Source organism: Podarcis liolepis (genome assembly GCF_965112155.1).
Source record: "Podarcis liolepis genome assembly, chromosome: 5".
Lineage (NCBI taxonomy): Eukaryota > Metazoa > Chordata > Lepidosauria > Squamata > Lacertidae > Podarcis > Podarcis liolepis.
Window position 1 is genome coordinate 64171625 of NC_139556.1, and position 21972 is coordinate 64193596.

Below are 21972 nucleotides of genomic sequence, written 5' to 3' on the forward strand. Positions count from 1 at the left end.
CCTGAAGCAGATACCTTAGTTTCCTTCCTCCTTCCTCCTTCCCTCTCTCCCCACCCCAGAACATATTCGTTAGACCCAGTCCCAGCAGAAGCAGAAGCAGCAGCAGCAGCAGGAAAAAGCAGCAGGAAACACAGTTACAGCATAGAGAAAGGAAACCTCAAGAGCATAGACTGCCCAGAAGATTTTAGTAGGCAAAGTTTCCTGGATAATAAGATTGTGAAAGACAAAGTCAAGGTATGGTGAAGAGCTGCAGGACCTCCAACTAAGGACGCAGGGCAAAATGGCCTGGAGGAAGTATAGATTGTGAAGTTTATTTTGTCTATGGGTGCATGTGTAGTCAAGCCCATAAAAGATCTCATTACAGGATTCTCAGGGTTTGGGATAGATCTTCTCCAATCGCGAGGAGCAGTCTCACACCTGGGCCTCTTCATGGGAGGAAAGACCATTTCTATGGAACAAGGTTATAATTAGAGTGCAGGACTCAATCTCTCATTGGTGCTGTTGAAAGCAGTGGGTGCCCATCCAGGTTATGTTTAACACGGTGACTGGATTATCGCTGATGCTTCTTTTTCCCCTCCTCCCTACAGGAGACTGTATCAATATCAGGTTGGGGAGCTATGAAGGTGACCATGTTCCCAATAGCCTTGCTGAACTGTACTTGGGGAACTGTCTCCTTTCTCATGCTGTACTTATGTTCCTTAGCTATGACTGAGCCTGTCAGAAGCAGAGAAGCACACAGAATATCAGCAATGGGGAATACACACATTTAGGTCCTCCTGGAACAGGATTGGCTAAGAGAGATAGGAGAAGGGTGCGGGGGGAAGACAAAGAAAACAAGAGTAGGATTATCTCATAGGTATAAAGAAACAACACCTGAGGGCCTTTCCACATTACCAGAAACCTGGAATTTGTTCTTTTGTACAGTATGCCATGTATTTCCATATTGCAGGATAGGAGTCAGACTGACTGCAAGAGGATAGTCTTCTGTCAAACTAGTTTAAATGGGAAGATGTGTAATCACCTTTTCAGGAGCACACAACATCCAAGCTAATATAGGGGTGTGGAAAATGAAACTAAAATGCTAACAAAATGGTGGTTTTCAGCAATGACACAGTCACCGTCCAATAAAGGACACATGAAACTTATACGCCCACCTTCTCTGCAGCACTTACTCGCTGTAGGTGGTAGATTACATCTTCCTAGCATCAAAATACTGCTGTTTGATTGCTGTGGGATAAAGAAACCAAAATCCCTACATCTCACAACAAATGTGTTATTTGGGAGAAAGACATCTGGATCCCCTGCATCAACTGAACTGTTTTATTGCTCAATTTATATTATTGGCAGGAAAGGCCCTGAGATGCATATCCTTCACATCAAACTATTTCTCCCTCATTCACAGCGTAGGAAGCTCCCACAGCAATATAATGTGGAGACACAATTCTCCCAAGTCAGACAGGAGGAGAACTGAAATACTGCTATGATCCTGTGCAGTGGTGTCCCCCCCCCCAAAAAAAATAATGTTTAGGGGTACTCTTATTTTCCTACTCATATTGAAATACTGCCCCTCAATGAGGCCAAACTTAGATTCACAAAATGTTTAGGGCCATGCATACCCCTGCGTCCCCCAGAAAGAAAGCACTGATTCTATGACTGGGCCTGTAAAACGCTATGGGTCATGTAGAGGGATGTGCCTGAAACCAGGTGTGCAAAGATGGATAATACTTTTAGGGAATCAGGAGGAAACAATGGGGAAGGAAAAGATGAGCGAGTCCCAGGAACAGAGCTGCCTTGGGGTCATTTTCCATATTACTTCCATCTGGCAGGTGCGACAACACAGTGAGCTATTCATTTGCAGTAGCTTCATACTTAGATTGAGCAATTGTCACCATGTGAGAGCACATCTTTTGTTCAACTGTTTGTAGTGATGTGATAAAAATAACCTGTAGTGGTGAGCACACCTGACACAGCCATTGTATGCAATAACTTAGCTTCCACATGGTGGCTATAACATGTGACCTGACCCTTATACCTTCTTAATGTCACTTCACAGTAGGGCAGGAGAGGAGGGCTATCAAGCAAAAAGGGAAACCACACAGAGGGTGGATCTTGTTCTATTCAACATGGGGATAAATGCCAGTCCCAGTCCAATGCGTAGAAATGTAACATACTGTCAATGATGTCTCCCAGGCCCTGGGCGTACAGCAGGTCTCTCAGGCGAGCCACTTCATCCTTCAGTTCTCTGATCAGTTTGTTGTTAGGATCCTCATTAATGACGGCATTGCATCTGATCTGCTTAGCTCGGTCAGCATACCTGTAGGAGTAAGATTCATTCTGGGTAAACTAGGAAGGGCTGCTGACAGAGCCATGCTGTGTGGCTTCTACGGAAGAACACTGAGGCGAGCTTCCTCATTCAGCCTCAGAAAACCCAGCTATTTTCCCTCCCAAACTCAGAAAATAGCTCAGTTAATTCCAGTCCAATTCTGAGTTATACAAGACCTCGTTCCACACTCAGTTTTGGTAACCAAGGACACAGAGAAATCAATTCTTTCGCACATCACCCTGGTGAGCCAGTGCATGTCGGATCTCGTCTTCAGTTTTCCTTTTTCTGTGAACCGTCCCTTGGAGCTCTCCGGGCCACATCCTGTTATTTGGCTCTGCCCAATGACCCACCCTTGCATCGCAGTGTTCACCTTCTGTTGTCAGATATTTCGGTTTTTAAGCCTCTGTGTTTTTTTATGTTTGTACATATTTTATGGGCTAATAGCCGTAAATAAATAAATAAATGAATGAATGAACCCTGGTGAGCCTCCAACCCCACACCCCTTCCATTGACCTACCTGCCCACCTGCCTCCATCACTACACACACACACACACACACACACACACACACACACACGCCCCCAAGCTGGAGAAAAACATTCAGGGCCATGCCACTTTTTTATTTTATTTGCAGATTTGTAAATTGCTTCATAACCCAAAGTTACAAAAATGGTGTATAATAAAATAAGATAAAATACCATACAAATGAAATATTTGAGGTAAGAACTGAAAACTGCCAATACTACTACTTCTACCAGGAAATACAAAATATGATTACACCGCTAGTATAGTAGAGAGATTCTGTAGGGCCCTGGATAGGGGAGCATACTGGGACTTTCCTGGCCTCTACTGCACTCTAAGAGAATCGCCAGCTGAGCGCTTTAGAGTGGTGAACCAGCTGGCCCAGACCTGGGTTGTATCACTGAAAACAGACCAGTCACTAGTCTGCTGTGAGAGATTTGTGAACTACTTTGAGGGCAGAATCACTCAGATCCATGCTGAGCTTGAGGCCACAATTGGTCTGGCTCCATTGGAGGTCCCCAGAGCACCATCAAATGACAACTTGTGGGATTGGTTTCAGGTGCTGCAGCCTGAGGATCTGGCCTCCTCAGACACATCAATAAAGCATCTTAGTCTGGCATTCTGAATCGAGAGGGGCTGCTCACAAGTGAACAGGGATGTTTCATCCCTCTTATGCAGAGTCAAGCTGATAATAATAGCACAGTGAAATTCCTGAAGGACAACGATACGGACGAAGAAGTGGTGGAACCTCAGACTGTTCCTGTGGCAACAACATTAGTTAACAGCAAAGCATATTCAGGGCCTTCCATGGGAAGGAGCTCTGCTACACTATTAGCAAAGAACTGTGGTGATGTTATTAATGGTGGAAATAGATAGGATGTTAGGAGGAGAACATACATGGATAACTTCATTCAACTTTATTTGCATAGCTCCTACAATAAAATCAGGCTGTTTTTTCACCATGTGAATTTTCTTCCTGCTTGATGTATCTGATCAGGGTGTATCAGCATGCTTTTCCAGGCTCCAAAAGCACATATTCACCACTGCTGTTATTGTGAAACTACTGTGGGTTAATCAAGTGACCAAAGTGGCAGTAAGTTAATATACACTCAGTGCTTTTCTGTGGAAACAACTTGAAATTGTTGTGATATGAACATTATATGCAAACCTGCATTTCCAGACTTGAATGATCCAGATTTTCCATTAAAAAAAAATTTTTTTTACTTCATATTCCCAAAATAATCCACTGGGAAAAAAGAGTTCCTGTTTACTCAGTATCCAAACATGTTTTCCTCCTGGAACATCTTGAGAGTAGTCTCATACAAGCAACATAGTCTAATTTCAAAAGGGGAATCTTTTACCCCTTGGCCCCATTCAGAGTGTGAGAAAACTTGCATGGGACCTACCTTAAGGTGCTGAGAGTCTCATCATAGTTGATGTCAGCTGGGCTGAGAGCAGCAACCATAGCAGTCCGAGAGTTACCACCTGCCCAGGAAATTAACACAGAAAAACAGTGTCTGGTACAAATATAAAGTTATATACCACATCTCTCCTTTGGCTCCCTTCCTTTCCTTTCTAACACTCTTCCTGTATAACTATTATTTCACTCTCATGTTCACCATATCATTTTGCCCACAAGGTATGAGCAAACAATAAAACTGCCCCAAGCACCATGATAGCCTCGTCAGTCACCCAAGCGTTGTGCGAGTTGGAGAAAAATTGGGTACTAGCGATGCACTATCCATGCTTGACCATATTGATGCAATGAAATTTCTGGCAATGGTGCTGTTTACTGGAGTGTTACCCACCCCTCCAATAGAAGGAGTCTTACAATAAACAACCTGCAGGGCCACTGCCAAGAAATCAGAGATTAAGAATAGATCTAAGATAAGTCATGGGAACAAAGTACCTAGATTTTCTCGGAGCAGCCAGGTAAGTACAGAATCCCGGTATGGAATAAAGTCTGTTTTTTTCTTCTTCTTATTCTACAGGGAGGACAGAACACAACAATTAAACATACTCTTCTGATTCTGAAAGTGTTTGCCAATCCAAGGAAGACAGAACATCAAGCATATGTACACCCCTGTTCTTTGAATCCATGTACATAGTACCCAGAATTCACTTGTTTCTTCTGAAATTCTGCATTTTGTTGCAGTTTCCACAAAGCCAGTTTCACTCTGAATTCAGCACTGTTTTGAGTGGCCAATCCCAGGTACACTCATATGCAGTGGAACTGTTTCCTGGGTGTGGCCCTACATGACTCATGACAGGGGGCGATATATCGTGAAGGAGCCCCCCACTTCCCACCCACCACCTATCCTCAGCACAGAAGTAAGCCCCACTGAATCCTTGGCAAGTGTGTTAGGATCTAGGTCATTTTATGGGGTGGGAGATAACAATGGGCTGGATCTGTCTCTTCTCGGTCATTTTGATTATTTAAGGTTCCAACTACCAGGAGAAACAAAACTGAGAACTTCAGGCAGGCACCATGGAGCACATGGGAAAACACCTGTGCCTCTCTTGCTAACACCACCCCTGCTCTCTGCACAAGAGCCCATTAGTTGCACCAGCTGCAGCTAACCAGAAAAAAATATGGTTGGCTTTTTAAAAGGTTACATGGAGTAGCCAAGATTTCTGTTAGGGGGCAGAACTGACCTGATTGGCCAGTTAATTAAGTATTTCTATTGTTTCACTTGACCGGGGGGGCAACTGCCCCCCTGCCCCCCTCCCTTGAATACACCCATGCATGGAAGGAAGACAAGTATGCGTGTGTCAGTTAGACAAAGGAGGGGATAGAAATGCTAACAAAGGCTTAGCATGTCAAGTCTGTGATGTGCTCACATAGACTTTTCCTCTCTTGCTTGGAAGTAAATTCCATTACAGTCGTACCTCGGAAGTCGAACAGAATCCATTCCGGAAGTCCATTCGATTTCCAAAATGTTCGACTTCCAAAGCGCGACTTCTGATTGGCTGCATTCGGAAGCCCAGTCGGACATTTGGCTTCTGTAAGAACGTTTGAAAACCAGAACACTCATTTCTGGTTTTCAATCGTTTGGGAGCCGGAACATTCGACTCCCAAGGCATTCGGGAGCTGAGGTATGACTGTACATCTGGAAGATGTATAGGATTGTAGCTGCAGCCACAGGAAGATGTGGGCCTCCACAAAACCAATGGGCAAAGTTGAAGCCCTTTGTTGCAGGCACCCACAATCTTTGGCACGAGGTAGCACCTATGTCTCCAAGCTAGATATGGAAGAGAACAAGGGAGATCAGCTCATTCCTATGACCACCTCCAAAGCACAGGTATTTACCTTATTTGGTCCTGAATCCTGAAAAGAAACCAAAGATACTGATTAGAGTTGCATGAACATATATTACTAACATGGGTCAAATAAAAGAACAATTGGATTTGGGGACTAACTGAAATAAGAAAATGGGACCAACGTCCTGACTTCTCACAAGCCAGATATAATACCCACATGTCCAGATGGAGAACATTTCTGAGGCCTCTCTGCTGTGCCAGCCTCAAGCTGGTGTAGCAAGAGACATATTCTGACCTAGTCAGCACAAGCAGCAGAGTTTGGGAAGCAGTGGTTGCTCCACATTGATACTCCCCAACCTAGTCTTATGATTGCTCTGCCCATCACTAAGATCCATTCCTAAAGTATTCAGACTTTCAGCTCAAGTCAACTACATCTTGTATGATTAGGAGCTGCCAGAATGTTTTCAAACAAAAATAACTATTCTTTACAAATATAGTTCTCTGGCATTTCAATTTTTAAAGAAACAATGAACAAAAATGTCCTGTCTTTGTTTTGTTTTTCACATAACATTTTTGGACATTAGACTTAATTTTAGAAACTTAAATGTATTGGAAATTTCCTGTTTTGATTATCACATTCCTTTCCCCCCACCCACCCAAAAAGCACATAAGGAGACGGGGGCTAAAAAAAAAGAAAAGCCTAATTTCACATGCATATTTATCTTCCACAAACTGAAACACAGGGCATCTCCCAAACTTTATTCCTCTTCTCTCAGGCCTTTGGCTAATTAAACAAGCTATGGTCTTTTAAACTGTAGAGGGGAGAATACTGCTTTTGTTTGTTACTATGGTATGCATTTTTGTGTTTTTATACTATAAACTGCCTTGTGATCCTCAGATGATAGGCAGTATAGAAATAATAATAATAATAATAATAATAATAATAATAATAATAATAATAATAATAATAATAATAATAATAGATTCATAGCTACTGCAGGGACCAAAGGCTGAGCAATTCTAGTGAAGCATTGCAGAGTATGTATTGAGAGATGTAAACTCTGTATATAAACTCATAACTATCAATCCTTACCATCTCAGCCAGAGCAGAAATCACCTTCCCCAGAGTAGTGAGTGATTTATTGATGTTTGCTCCTTCCTGTTAGAACAAGACAATCCTTATTTGGAGCAACTAATTCCAACACAAACTTTTCACAAAGAAATTTCAACCGCAGAGGACATTCTGCTTCACACAACCATCAGGATTAAGAATTACTCCCTTGAGAAGTTACCGCCTGAATAACAACAACAGTAACAATAATAATAATTTGGTGAAACTCCACTCCCATGCAGTAACAGACAGCTTTGCCTGTATCTCAACCAGAATGAATGAAGGGCAGCAATATGGGGTGGCATTAATAGTTAGGCAATAAGGAAGCAGCAGCAAAATGACTGAAATGGAAAAGAATGGAATATGAGCAAGTATGGACTGCAGAAAAGGACTGGTACATGAACAGTGATAATTACCAGGCCACTTTCAGACATTTCAGGGGTTTTTTTGGTATTTTCCAAGAAATAACCTTATGCCATAGTATCTGAGAGGCTTGGTGTACCCAATCCTACATACAATAAAGACACATGCATCCATTTCTAGTTTAATTTGGTCTCTTCTCTTACCTTCAGTCTTGTGCCTTTTGCTCCTGTGGAATCAGCTCGTTCACTCCCTGCAAGATCCACTAAGCTAATTTTGCTGACCTGAAATCAGAAAAACAGATGAGGAACTTGTTGCCTATGATATCTACCACCTGAACAAGAGGCCACCTAGGTACTGACATATGCCACTTTTGAGTCTGATGCAAGAAAGGCAGGAAAGAAATAGAACGCATGACCACGATGATGTTTCATAACAAGGCACAACAGTTTAGCAGCAAATGCTTTGTTCAAATGAAAGTGTTGGACTCATACCAACTCTTGCTTGGCATGAAACTAGAAGGGCCACATGAAGTCGAGATGTTGGAAGCTTTAAGAATCTCATTTGGAAGGAAGTCCTTCACTCCACTCATCGCACAAGTGCTGACTAGACAGGCTAAACTGAGAACTGTTTCTGTGCTTTTTCCAATGTTTTTAAAAATTAAAACTTGTTCATTTCCTTTCTGTCAATAACAAAACTCAAGGCAATGTACAATAAAACAACCAAGAAATCATAACAACACAAGATGCTTGCCCAATTGGGCTCTCCATGATGGCCACATTTGTCCCAACTCTGGCAGCAGTCCAGAGGATCCAGTATCCAGAGCATCCAGACCCATTAAAGGTGCATAGGCCTTAAGGCTAATAACCATAGACAGAGCCAGCAGCAGAGGACTACTGCCATTAAGCTCTGCTGGTGGGCTTATTGGAAACATCTGGTTGCTGGGTTAGATTGACCTTTGTTATGATCCCACTCTTTTTACATTCCTAGTATCTATATATTTTGGTGGAAGTTCTGACAACACAAAGCTGGAGCATTTTTGATTATTATTTTTATTCCCAGACCCAAGTCTAATTCATTGGTGGGTGGAGGGCTTTGCAAAGGAAATGTAAGGAAGATTAAAGAATAGCAGGTTCGTCTTCTAAGCAATCCCATCAAACTATCCTCACCTCATTTTTTTGTACAATGATGATCTTTGCCCCCATTCCATTGAGTCATGTTGTTTAGCTAAAGAGCCAGCTGAGGTCAGAGGCTGAGTCATGGCCGTGTAACAAGGAAGGTGGCAGGAGGCTGCACCCATTCCACCCCTAACCTCTTGTGCTGCTGGCAGGAACACCAACTTTTACTGGTCTGCCTACACTCACCTTCTCAGTGGTGATGTCAGTCTCTGCATCATGCCGTTTCTGGGTGAAGATAATGTTGAAGACGGCATGTGAGCGGCTGCTGGTTTCATTCATATTGGTGGCAGCCACCGTCCTGTTGAGCAAGAACAATAGTGAAGTGTTAAATTTCTATTTCTGCTTAAGTTGGAAATCCAAGTTTCACTTTCTACTTGCAAAGATCCAATGCTATAAGGAGGTCTTTCTCCAAGGTCTCAAAAGCCTCATTCAATTGGGAAGCAAGGCTGACAAGGCAGGAATCCAGGCTGGTAATTAAGATTCTAAACAGTGCTCAAGTGCTTAAGCAATTCTTTAAAACAGGGATGGGAAACCTGTGAACCTCCCATCAGCTGCAGCCATCATTGTCAATGGTCAGAGATTTATAGTAGTTGTAGTCCAATGACATCTGGAGGGCCACGGGTTTGCTAGGGGGTCCTCGTGTCCCAGTACCATCAACTGTCCCCTTAGGCAACCTCAGCTCCCCAATAACCCCCCTTACCACAAAGACCTCTGGTGGAAAGAGCTCTGAATAACAATTCTATTCATGACTACACAGGAGAATGAGGTAGGCCTTCCTGCAGTTGTTGTTTTTTACCTGGCTTTGTTTCCAGAGTCCATCAGATCCTGGATGTCATTATAGGATGTGACAGCTAGTTTCGAGAGATCTTCGACGTATGGTCCAAGGAGTGGGTGCTCTCTCACCCTCAGGTTTCCTTTGTTCTTGGGGTTCAGGAGGTCACGCACACGCTCACAGTATATTTCCATGTAGCTCACCTGTGGGGCACAATGTGCAGACAATGAGAATTATGCACTGAAAAATGGGATCTATTTGAACATAAGTACAGCTGCATAGGAGAGGGCACATCTTGTGGACACTGCCTGATACACACATAGTGCAAGTTATCTCTTCAGAACACAATAAAACAAACCCCCTCTGTCCTCAGCCTACAATATATTATTTCCAAACAGTGAGTTGCGGAGAAGTTCTTTGGGAAGACCTCACAAAGAAAAATCTACAAACAGATCAAAGGGGTTTAGGAACACAATTAAGCAGAATCTTGTGCACACTTATCTGAGAGTAAAGCCCATTGAACACAATGGGACATACTTCCAAATAATTAAGCACCTGATAGCTCTGTGTTCCACTGATAGCTCAAACTTTCTTTGGATTGTACTTTTTACCCAGTACTCTCTTCACAAGCTTTTCAAACCCTGAAGACAGATGTGTAAAAAGAAATATGCACAGCAGATAGTGCTAACAGAAACACTGGAAGCAGATTTTCAAAGGGAGCTGCTTTGTGAGCAGAGTTGCATATTATTCATCCAATAAGGGGAGGAGGGAGCACGGCTGTGTAGGATCATCAGGTTAACACTGAAAGCTGACTAAAGGCTTGTCCACACTGCTGCTTATCCAAGCAGTTTTGCTTTTGCCCCACCATTTCCCCCTGGAAAACCTGCTGCTTAGCACTAAATCAGAACAAACGGCAATCCACAGAAAACGCAACTGCCATTTGTTCCAATTCAGTGCTAAACTATGAGCTTTCCTGGGGAAAAGCAGCAGGGCGAAAGGAAGTGTGGGTGAACCCTAAGGCAGCTGCTGCCCACTAAATTTGTACCTAAAAGTAAACACGGTGAACCCCTAGGGTGGAGAGATAAAAAGAAGAAGACAGGGCTGCTTTACCTAACAGTTGTGTAGAAAAGGGAATTTTGCGTTAAAAAGCCATAGCTGCTGAAATCCTTTCTTCTAAACAACTATTAAAGGTCAGGAGTCTTGTCTTCTTTTTTATCTGGTCACCCAAGAATTTAGTAGAACACTATTCTGTAACTTTTGTTGTTGTCAATTCATAATCCAATGACTTTGTGTTTCCACACGCTGATACGACTTACATTCATGCTCAGAGAACCCATCCTATATTCCATCTTGCCCCAAAGGAAGTATAGACGATGACCAAGTATCAGTTCTTACCTCCACTGAGTATGACATGTTGTCATTCGTTGTGTCATTGATTCGAGAGAAAAGATCCTCACAAAGCTGCATAACATCAGAAGGAAAGAAAAAGAGCTGCATTTATCTATGACAATAGTACCATTTACTCAGAATCTATCAATAATCTGGCAGCTGCCTAGATTTCTATCTAGATGTTTGTTGAACAAGAAAATCTACGTCACTGGGATAGCTGGGATATAGCTAGGGTGGCTCCACATATAAGTTCATCCCTTCACTGAAACAAAGACAATTCTGGTAGCTTTGAGTAAATTTTCAGCTAAATCTCTTTTAAAGGTACAGGCCGCAGCCAGTAGACCTGAGCGCTCTCTCATTTGCTCCTTCCTTCTAGGCTCTCCTTCCCCCGCCCCCAGTCAATGGTTTGCTTCAGCCAACTGATGGACAGAGGTGTCAACAGGGGCCCTTAGCCTTGTGCTGCTTCGCAAAATAATGAAATGTATCCTCCCTCCAATGCCCATGCTCTCTCTTTCCCTGTCTTCCCTCATGGTTTCCTGGGTTCCCTTATGGGTTGAATCAGTAGCCGCTGCCCTTCAGCTCAGTTATGGCCTCCCAGAGATATTATTGGTGTCCCCTTTAACTCACCTACCACTAGGTGGTACTACGTCTTTCCATTTTCTCAATGAGCCCATGGACTTCCACACTCTCTTTATTGCCGCTCAGCAACTTAACTGTTCCACACACTCCTTACCTTTCTTATAGTTATTCACTTTCCAAATTCCACCCCAAACATCCCTTTCTTGGACCTGCTTGTTAGTGCCTAGCTGCATTCTCTTGTTGTTATAGTTACCTGGGGGATTATGCCTTGTTGGTCCTTCTCCTGTCTGCCCATCATAGTGTAGGACTTGCCAGCCCCAGTCTGGCCATAGGCAAATATGCAGACATTATAACCTTCAAAAGCATGCTGCAGCATCTCTTCTCCAATGTCCCGGTACACTTGCTTTTGAGAAGCATAGTTGATGTCTTCAGGCTATTAAGAAAAAGATGTGGGATACTGAGAAAGCATCAAAAGAGAAATGAAGAGAACTTTTCTCCCCTTTCCATCGCATGCTGTTCATTTGTTTTTTAACCAAGAATTATTCTAAAAACATGTCAGAATTACTACGACCTCACATTGGAGCAGTTTGATCAGAATATTTTTTGTGTGTGCTATTACTTCTGAGCAATTATGGAAGGAAAAATAAGAACTCAGGATGGAATTTGGAGCCTTCCAGCAGAGGAGGATCTTCTCAAATCATTTATTTCAAGGCTTAGAAGACATAATGCATAGCGCTATGTAGCCATTTGGAAAATGGCAACTCAAACTGCCCTGCAGCAAAGGGGCCTTGGGCATGAATGCCACTAAAGTGTACAGCATAATAATCATCCTATATTTGATCTATATTTAGTTGACCCACTGTTATGACATGGTGGGCCTCAGAAAGATTTCTATTAATGTTATATTAGTATTGTAACTGAAGTAATCACTGAGGCATTTGGTTCCAGCTTACGTAATGTTGAACAGCACTATCCTGATGAATACAGTGGTGCCCCGCAAGACGAATGCCTCGCAAGACGGAAAACTCGCTAGATGAAAGAGTTTTCCGTTTTGGAGATGCTTCGCAAAACGAATCTCCTATGGGCTTGCTTCGCAAGACGAAAATGTCTTGCGAGTTCCTGCGGGTTCCCCCCCCTTTTTCTAAGCCGCTAAGCCGCTTATCAGCTGATCCGATAAGCCGCTAAAAGCCGCTAAAAGTCGCTAAAAGCCGGTAATAGCGCTAATAGCGCTAATCCGCTAATGGGCTTGCTTCGCAAGACGAAAAAACCGCTAGATGAAGAGAATCACAGAATGGATTCTTTACGTCTTGCGAGGCACCACTGTATCCCCAATGCTGCACTCAACACTTCCCTGTCTTTTGGAGCATATATTAGGCAGATAAAATAAAAAGGCCCATAAACCCAGCTGTGCAAATACAGAGAGCAGCTGAGTCACAGTTTCCCCACTATTTGTCCATGAATTGCTTGTGATTACTCCTCAAAATTATTTCTTGTTCAAAACCACTTACTGAATAATTGCCTTGAATTATTTTTAGACAAATATTTATTCAGGAGCATCTCACTATACAGTAACTTGAAAATCCAAGTCCAATGCTAAGCCAACTTAATAGTACAGTGGTACCTCTAGTTATGAACTTAATTCATTCTGGGGGTCCGCTCTTAACCTGAAACTGTTCTTAACTAGAGGTGTGCTTTCGCTAATGGGGCCTCTCGCTGCCGCTTCGCCGCCAGCACACAATTTCCATTCTAATACTGGGGCAAAGTTCTCAACTCAAGGTAACTCTTCCAGGTTAGTGGAGTTTGTAACCTGAAGCGTTTGTAACCTGAGGCATTTGTAACTCGAGGTACCACTGTATGCAAAAGCAAATGCATCCCCAGCTGTAGTCTAGTATCTACTTACTGTTGTGTGAGACCAATAGGAATAGTCGAAGCTGAAACTTTTTGGTGTCTCCTTGGGCTGCTTTGGGTTAATGATAGCTAAGAAGAAACAGAGAAGGGAAAACCATGATATGATATGAACCCTCGGCAACCAGCATTTCTATGTTTCAATAGAAGAATTGTTGCTTTGAGGCATCCAGGTCCCTAAAGCCATTCAATCCACTGATTTGGAGCACACGTTCCACTTGCTCTCACTATCAGGCAGCTCGTGCTCCACATGTTCCCACAGATGGATCCCCCAATAGGCCAGGCTACATCAGACAGAGTCCTGCTCCTCTTGAAACATGTGAACTAGTCAGCTACACACTGCAGGGCAGTGCCTTCAAGTACTAGCTAGGCTTAAGAAATAGCTAGGGAAATACTCAAGCATAAAACTAGAGTCTCTTCTATCCTTGTACACCCAATGTATTTGAGGAAGGGCCATAGCTCAGTGGGAGAGCGCATCTTTTGCATGCAAAGGATCACAGCAGCCACTGTGAGCTGCCCAAGAGAGGAGGCCGGCAGCAGCAGCAGCAGCTGTGGAGAGGCCATGGAGAGGCCATGGAAGCTCTCTCGTGGCTGCTGCCATACTCCTCCCTAAGCTCAGTGGGGGAAGCAATGGCAGGGAAAATATGGGCATTCCAGGATCAAATCAGAAGCTGGGATGAAGCATATAGTCCCACAACACAGAGACATACATTCAACTATTATGTTCCTAAATTCTTCCATTCAGCGATATCCTCCCACAGAAGGCAGATATGTTGATTGCTGGGACATTAAAGCCATCTACAGATGCTACGAGTTCTTGGATGATTTCTAATTATCTGTTTGGTTTCTCCAAAAAGGTCTTAGCAATGTAAATCATGACGCAGCCAATGCAGGTGGCTCTTCACATCCAAAGAGAGTTAGCATGATGTGATGCCACACTGCAGGGACACGCACATGAATGACATGACTACAGAAGTAAGGCTGACTTCCTGGGTCTTTGGGCTGCCTATTCAATGGGAAAGACCTATGGAACCAGTTCCATCCATTTGCCCTTCGTTTTTATTCTCTCTCACACACACACATACACACACACACACACACACACACACACTCCTGATGTGGGATCAGATCATATGCATAAGCTCCCACTGCATAATATCCACAGCTCGATATAGTGTATTTATTTAGATTTTTTTTTAATGTGGTGTTTTTCCAATGCATAAAACAGCTTACATAAAAATACAAGAAAACTTGCTTAAAACAACAATGCAAATTGGAGGGGGTGGGGACAGTGATTTCATCCACTGAGTATGATCATAAACAGCCTACAAATGAGTCAGCAGCCAAATGCTACTCAGCATAGTTGGGTTTCATGTCCCTTGGGGAATGCAGAGAGGGAAGGAAGCAGCTCCTGACCTTGCAAGGGGGGCTATTTTTATTTAAATGGTTTCAGCAGAAGTTTCAGGAGCAGTTTACAAAAGCACGATAAAATACAAAGAAAGCATGAACAGCATACTTTAAAAATCATTAATGCATTAGAATGCACATAAAAGCCTAGGGAAATAAATAAGGTTATTCCACAACCTTGAGGCATAATTTTTTTTGATTAGAAGCCTGTGGGTAGGAACATTGCAGGTCCCAGCCCAGCACACAAGCACCCGCATGCCAGCTGGGGGCGGGATGCATCATGTGATGTGTAACGTGACGCATCATGTGATGTGCCCCCGCAATGTGGGGGGGACAAGTCAGCGCCTTTGGTAGGAACTCTGTATATCGTTTTCTACAGCTGCTCAGTGTAGGCACTACATCATCACCATGTTGTTGTTGTTGTTGTTGTTGTTGTTGTTGTTGTTGTTGCATGTGCATTAGAATTTCAGTTTCAGTGTGCTGCTTCCTATCATACATAGGAAGGAGTGTTTGTACATCCATCTGCGGTAACAGTATGCCTCCATTTACAGCAACCAAGTGCTTCTCTTTGCTGGTATGCTACGCAGCAACAAAATAGGCCTAAAACATTCAATGCAGTGCTGGCCTGAGTAGAGAGACATGGAATGAGTGTATAGCAGAGCTTTGCCTTTGTAGCAAGCAGTGCTCTTAAGACCACAGAAGGGTCATTAACCATGAGTCTTGATGTAAGAGACTCAGAGGTAATTGATAAGCATAGCTGACAGCAAACATGGGAAGGTCAGTGGTTGTGTGCATCAATTACTAGAGCCAGCTGCAGACACAGTTATGACGAGTCTCCCACACGTCAGAAACAGCAAGTGGCAGAGTGTCCTTAATGTGAGCCACTCACCCTTATTATTCAGCCAGAAAGCTATCATGACTCATATGTACAGCAACTAGCTAACCAGCCATCTAACACTTCCTTATAGACTATAGAGGGATGGCCCTTGAGACAGAGAAGGCATGAGAGATGTCTGACCCTCCCCAGCAACAATTCATTTCACTTTCTCCCAGAACTATCTGCATTTTAGGGTGCATTGAACTCAATGAGACTGGCTTCAAAGCAGGAACACATAAGATTGCACTATTTATTTATTTATTTATTTATTTATTTATTTATTTATTTTTGGGTTGCATCCAATGCTGTCATTCCACTTGCTCAATGCAACTTCCCCCTTCTCTCCTCTGCCCTGCAGCTCACTGTGCATCCTCAGAATCTGCTCTAGAGGGTTGGGGATCCCTCAAAACTAGATTTGGCAGGGGCTTGGGGAGAGGAGAGCAACAGGGAAGTCCCACTGTGCACAGTGCTGGATACAACCCTAATTTTTAGTTGAGTTTTGTTATTAATCAATGAAACAAAAATAAAACTACTATAACCTCTGAATGGAAAAGGAAAGGAGTGGGTAAGCATTCATAGGTTGTGTTCATTTTCAGTTCACCAGGGTGTCATAAAATGCTTTTACGTTCAGCTAGGGATAGAATTCAGTATAGGTTTGGCATCAGTTGGTGGGGTGGGGTGGCATTGCTCACCCAGCTTGCCAACATGGAGGCTGCTGCTGGTAAACATGAAGGGAGAGGGATTAGGTGGAGGCAGAGGAGCCAGCTCCTGGAAGCCAAGGTCACTTCGGCCCCACCAATAAAATATTTGAGGGGGCCACCCCTCCCAAGTTGCTGGGCACTGCCATTCAAATGGTGTGTATGTGCCACATCTTGTGATCGATTATGCAGGGCAGGGCCTACCTCCCCCCTCCATTTTATTCAAGTTGGCACCTCTGGGTGGAAGGGAGTTCGGTTTGGTGTGGGCACAGTGGTGGAGCCAATCCAATGTTCCTGCCCCTGCGCCCGTACCATGCCAGCTTCCTTGCTATCTTGCACATCACCTTCTCAGATCTCTGCATTGGGATGCCATGTAAACAAGGGCTCCCTACCCTGCTCAGCCCCACCAACTGCTGCTGCTTCCTGTATAGTTCAGTAAGTATAATATTGCACTCTTAGACACATGTATAAATTTTATATATATATATATATATATATATATATATATATATATATATATATATATATATATATATATATATATATTCTGGAGTCCTTACCATCCATTTTATTCTGAATTTTAAAAATACATACAGTATGTGTGGAAATACAGGCAGCAACCCCCCCCCCCCATTTACACGGAGGTTATGTTCCAAGACAACATACAATTAAGTGAAATTGTGCGTGTGTATTTGAAACACCACTGAAAACGCCTGCAAACACCCTGTGCCACCATCACCCCACCCCTTTTTGATGTTTTTGTGATGTTTTGGGTCACTCCTAAGTTTGAAGTGATGCGCGTGTTGGGGGTCACACACATATTGAACATTTGTAAATGAGGGGTTACCTGTACTATAGTTCTGAATCCATACATTTCTAAATTCTTAAAGACTTGCTGTGTTCTATAAATAGGAAAAAAACATGCTCTTTCTCTCTCTCTCTTTTTAAAAATGCAGTGCTTAAAAAGAAAGCTTATTGAGATTGACTTTTGGCAAAGGATACAAACTTCTAAAGAGAGCGATAATTGCTTTTCACCCTCCCACGTTGCAGAACTGTCATACAAATGTTTCATCACTCAGTACCAAACTCAGTATGAAATGGTTGAGAATTTATTCCAAAATATCGTTATAACACTTTAACCCTGCAAACTGTCCCATGAACCAGAAGGGGTATCCTGTCCATTGCGGGCAATTTTGAAGTGACCACACTTTCAATTTTTAGGACCTCGCTTCTGCTGCCAAGGAGGCGGCATTCCAGCACGCAGTGTTGCCATTTGTCTTCCTTGCTCCTGGGTGGAGAAGCCAAGAGAGTGGCAACTCTTGGAAGAGTGCCCCGGCGCCCACCTTATTTGGTGAGAGCCAGGGAGCAGCAGCAGAAGTGAGGTGCAGTGGTTGGAGCCAGGAGGCAGTGATTCCCATTTTGCCTCAGGTGGCGCAATGGGATGGGCTGCCCCTGAGACCATGGGTAATTGTGGCCAAGCTATCTAAATTCAAGTAAGGTCACAGCTGGCATAAATGTTAAAACTGATAAAAGGCACTTGAAGCCACAGAGAGGCTACCTAAGTCTTTAATTAATGATGGTGCAGGATAAATAAGCAGTTCCAGACTGCAAACTTGATGCTTTAGGGAGAGTCCAACCACATCTAGAACAGACCGAGCATTGTTTGGTTGATAAACCAAAAGCACCTCCATCTTGTCTGGATTGACATAAGTTTATTCATCTTCATCCAGTTTCTTGCTGCACCCAAGTACTGGTTCAGAACAGCCATTTAGTAAAGTGGTATGGAAAAGAAATAAAGATTAAATCCAGATAGACTGCATTGTAGCTTCCATAGCCACACCTCTACAGTACATTGTCAGGCACTAGAGAGACAGAGCTCATTTTTTTTGTTTTATTTTGTTGCCGCTGATGAATAGAGCATCAAGCAAAGTGCTTAGGTTGCAGGAACAATCATAGCTTATAGTGGCAGAGCATATGGTTCCATGTTCAATCCATGGGAAATCTCCAATCAAACTGACTTCAATAACAGAACTGGAAAAGCAAAATAGGAATGGGTTTGGTACAAGGAAACCATCTCATTATAGGAGTCTGGATCAACTGGACTATACATCTGATGACCCTTCCAGACTTTTGATTCTAACCAAGCCAAAGAACAAAGATTTCACTTCAGTGTCATTTAAAATCCAAGTGCAACAAACATATACTTTTGAATTCTGTACCACACTTCTCCTCTGATGTGGAGAATGTTACCATGGCAATCCAAGAACTGAGACTGGCTTGCTCTGTGACTGTTCCTTAATTGTTTATTGCATTTTAAAATAAGAGACAGCAAACAGAGGCACAAACACAGAATAATGGCAAACCTTAAAATAGCAAATCTATAAGTTTAGGCGTCATTCAAATGACCTTTCAGAATAAGAAGATGGTGCTAAGTGAAGAATTAGCAGGCAGCTGATGTGCCGTGCAAATAAAAGAGGCTCCACTCTGCCAAGAGGAGGTTCTTTTATTGCAGAAGGGAATCAAAAAAAGTAAGTGACGCAGAGGAAGGCATGGAAGGGTGGCAACAAATTACAGCAAAAGATGGAAAAGACTGGGATTGTGTATATATTAGTGGTTAAAAATGCAGCAACATTGTTTTCCTCCACTGTGTGCTGAGATGCATTACATGTTGCTGTACATACCACACAGTGATAAAATATGGCACACAAAATATATAGGGAGAACTAAAGACTGCATCAAGGATATGCGGTGTTTGATGTAGATAATTCAATGGAACTGTGACAAGAGGAAATGTTGCAGCAAGAATCAAAATAAATAAGGTGGGTACCTAGCAGCAACCTTAGTCATGGTGTATGCTATTTGCTTACACACTGATCTTGTGTGTATTGCTTTTTTAATCATCATCATCATCATCATCATCATCAAACAAACCTGGGCCAGTTAAGCTAACATGTATTGCCTATGAAGGAACAATGCATGAGATTTTCTAAAAGCTCCCAGGTGCACCATATTTAAATGCTTGAATCTAATGAGTCACTTAATTCTTTGCACATCTGCCCTGCAGGAAGTGGTCTTCTCACCCATGCAGGGGTGCTAGCAAATTAACTCTACCTATAACAGTATGTTGTTTGTACAGTAGTCCAGAGAGAATGAACCCCACACTACTATTTTCTGATGTCTTTATTCATCTTGGATCCTAAATTAATGATAAGCCTTCCTGCAAAGAGTGGCAGTTGCTAGGGAGACTGCCTAGGGATATAAAGTTGGTAGGTGTAGCCATCAAAAGCAAAGGCAGTGCAAGCCATGGAATAACTGAACAACATGCAAATCAATGCAGAAATAAACACAGAGCAAGCAGGGTGATGCCTTTACAAGATCAAATGACTCTCAAAATGCCATAAGTGGACTGTTCAGTTAAAACTCCTTCCAGCCTTGAAAAACAAATTCATGACTTTACTTTTATTCTGACCGGTTTTTTGCTTAAGTGTTCAACATTCAGTATTATAGTATTATACACTTTTAACAGCACAATTCTATACATGTCCGCCCAAGTGAGTTAACCGCAAGGAAAGTGGCTATAGGATTGCAGCCTAAACATAATTTTTAACACTTATCTCAGTATTTTTTACAACAATTCTGCTAGGCAGAGGAAGCTAAGAAGCAGAGACGCACCTGAGGCCATTGATTAGCATCATCCCAGGTAGGGAAAGCGAAGCATAACAAAATGAATCATCTTACATTTTTGTGTGGGATTATTATTTGAATGCACATATTAAAATATATTCACTTTATATTTGTTGTAGCACTGTGAACAAGAAGGGGACAAGGACTTCTAGACAGGGGGAGATGGCAACTTTTGAGAATCCTAACAAGATAGTCAAGTACAGGGAGAAGAAAGGCTGCAGTAGAAGGCCAATCTGCATCTTCATAACTCTGATGCATAAACTATGCATCATAGTTTTTTCCTTTGTGTCACAGCTGATGCAATTCTCTGTTTTGCACAAATTGGTCCCTTAGTGACAGATTACATTCAACCTTTGCCCCATAAGTACCTGAACCCAGAAAAAAGGCTTCATTCCCTTTGTAATTCAGAGGGCTGAAAATCATGTCCATACACAGCTAACAATGGGCATTTCATTTTTAAGAGAAAAATTTTAAACCAACAAAGCAGACAACGGCCCATCTCTTCATCAGAGGTTTTACAGCCAGTGTCTCAAGACTCATATGTCTTTGTCTGTTGTGGCAGCCTCCTGAGATTCCACCTAGCCCTGCTCTACTTTAAGCAGGTCTATGGCAAATACACAAGCCGTTGCTATTAAATAATGCAGGGAGCTTTGTGAATTTGCTTACACTTTTCTGATTTTGTGCACTGAATTCCATATATGCCAACTGTTTTATTGTGTAATGATTTTTTTGCTTGTCCTGAGTCTTTTGTTCTCTTTCATTAATGACCCTCCCCTGCCCTGCCCCCTAAAAATCGAGTGCTGCGGGAAAATATTTACAATTTTACAAGCCTTTATTGTTTTCTATTTTAGCTGAATTTTCTTCCTAAGCTAAAAAAAGCACCAAAACTGTTTAAGCTCTCCCTCTAGAACAGAGGATTACCAGTTTCCCTGGTTGGATTAGTTGCCCTCTGTTGCTCCTTCTCCAACTATACTATATCGTTTTAAAGATAGGGTGAGAGAAACTGAATACTGTGACTGAAAGAACACTACAGCTAGTTCCATGTTAAAGCCATGCTAAAGGAGGCTTTATTTATTTATTTATTTATTTATTTATTTATTTATTTATTTATTTGGTTGTTGTTGTTGTTGTTGTTGTTGTTGTTGTTATACCGCCCTTCATCACAAGATTTCAGGGCAGTTCACAGGATAAAAATACAAAGTAAAAACACAAGTAAATAGTTAAAATAAAAATAATACAATAACCCCCCTCCCACAAACAAATTTAGTAGGCTGTAGAATATTCATCAGCCTTATAAAACAAAAAATTACAAATTAACATACAACACTTAAGAACAATTTAAAACAACTCCACCCCGCTAAATAAACAACACCCATCCAAGTTAAAAGCCCATCCCCATTAAAACCATGATTTTAGCACAAGGTGGCTGGTACTTGGTCTGTAGCCTCGTTCCTCCCTTGAAGCACCTCCCCCAAAGAGATGACCCCCCCCCTTTGGTGTCTCCCCTTCAGGGGTGGCCTCTCTGAGGGCGGGGGCGCGCCTCCCTCCCAGGACAGGCAGCCTTTATAGAGCTGTTCCAGCAACTGGTGCACACCTAGCTGGGGCAGCAGGTGATTCAAATGCTGCCTGCCTGCCCAGGGTGCTGGTCCCTGCCCTACCCACACAGTTTCATCAAACACCAGCTCTCCATGCTTTTTTTAAAAAAACCAAACAAACACAGAGATAAGTTTCAAAACCTTATTGTGATGTGGCACGTGGGTTTGCAGTTCAAAGGGGTGAGGAATCAAGAACTGACCAGGGAGTGCCCAAACCCATGGGTGGTAAAGTAGCACATTGAATCTCAGCCTTTTATTTGGATTTCAGCCTCAACTGTGAATGTGAATTATATAATGGAATAATGATCTTC

General features: G+C 42.6%; 1 protein-coding gene across 22 annotated transcripts in view; it reads right to left on the bottom strand.

Moving 5' to 3' along the window:
- KIF1A (kinesin family member 1A) overlaps window positions 1-21972 on the bottom strand; it is a 120697-nt gene that overhangs the window by 67260 nt on the left and 31465 nt on the right. For 14 of the 22 annotated variants that reach the window (XM_083505634.1, XM_083505630.1, XM_083505619.1 and 11 more), the window contains exons 3-14: window positions 13396-13472; window positions 11749-11928; window positions 10923-10988; window positions 9552-9730; window positions 8942-9053; window positions 7784-7861; window positions 7200-7265; window positions 6156-6173; window positions 4755-4830; window positions 4252-4330; window positions 2172-2314; window positions 765-791 (exon numbers count right to left, since the gene is read on the bottom strand). In XM_083505634.1, coding sequence (XP_083361760.1) covers window positions 765-791; window positions 2172-2314; window positions 4252-4330; window positions 4755-4830; window positions 6156-6173; window positions 7200-7265; window positions 7784-7861; window positions 8942-9053; window positions 9552-9730; window positions 10923-10988; window positions 11749-11928; window positions 13396-13472 — 1101 coding nt within the window. The remainder of the gene's footprint in view (window positions 1-764; window positions 792-2171; window positions 2315-4251; window positions 4331-4754; window positions 4831-6155; window positions 6174-7199; window positions 7266-7783; window positions 7862-8941; window positions 9054-9551; window positions 9731-10922; window positions 10989-11748; window positions 11929-13395; window positions 13473-21972) is intronic. The other 8 variants (XM_083505620.1, XM_083505640.1, XM_083505638.1 and 5 more) reach the window with 1 other exon arrangement.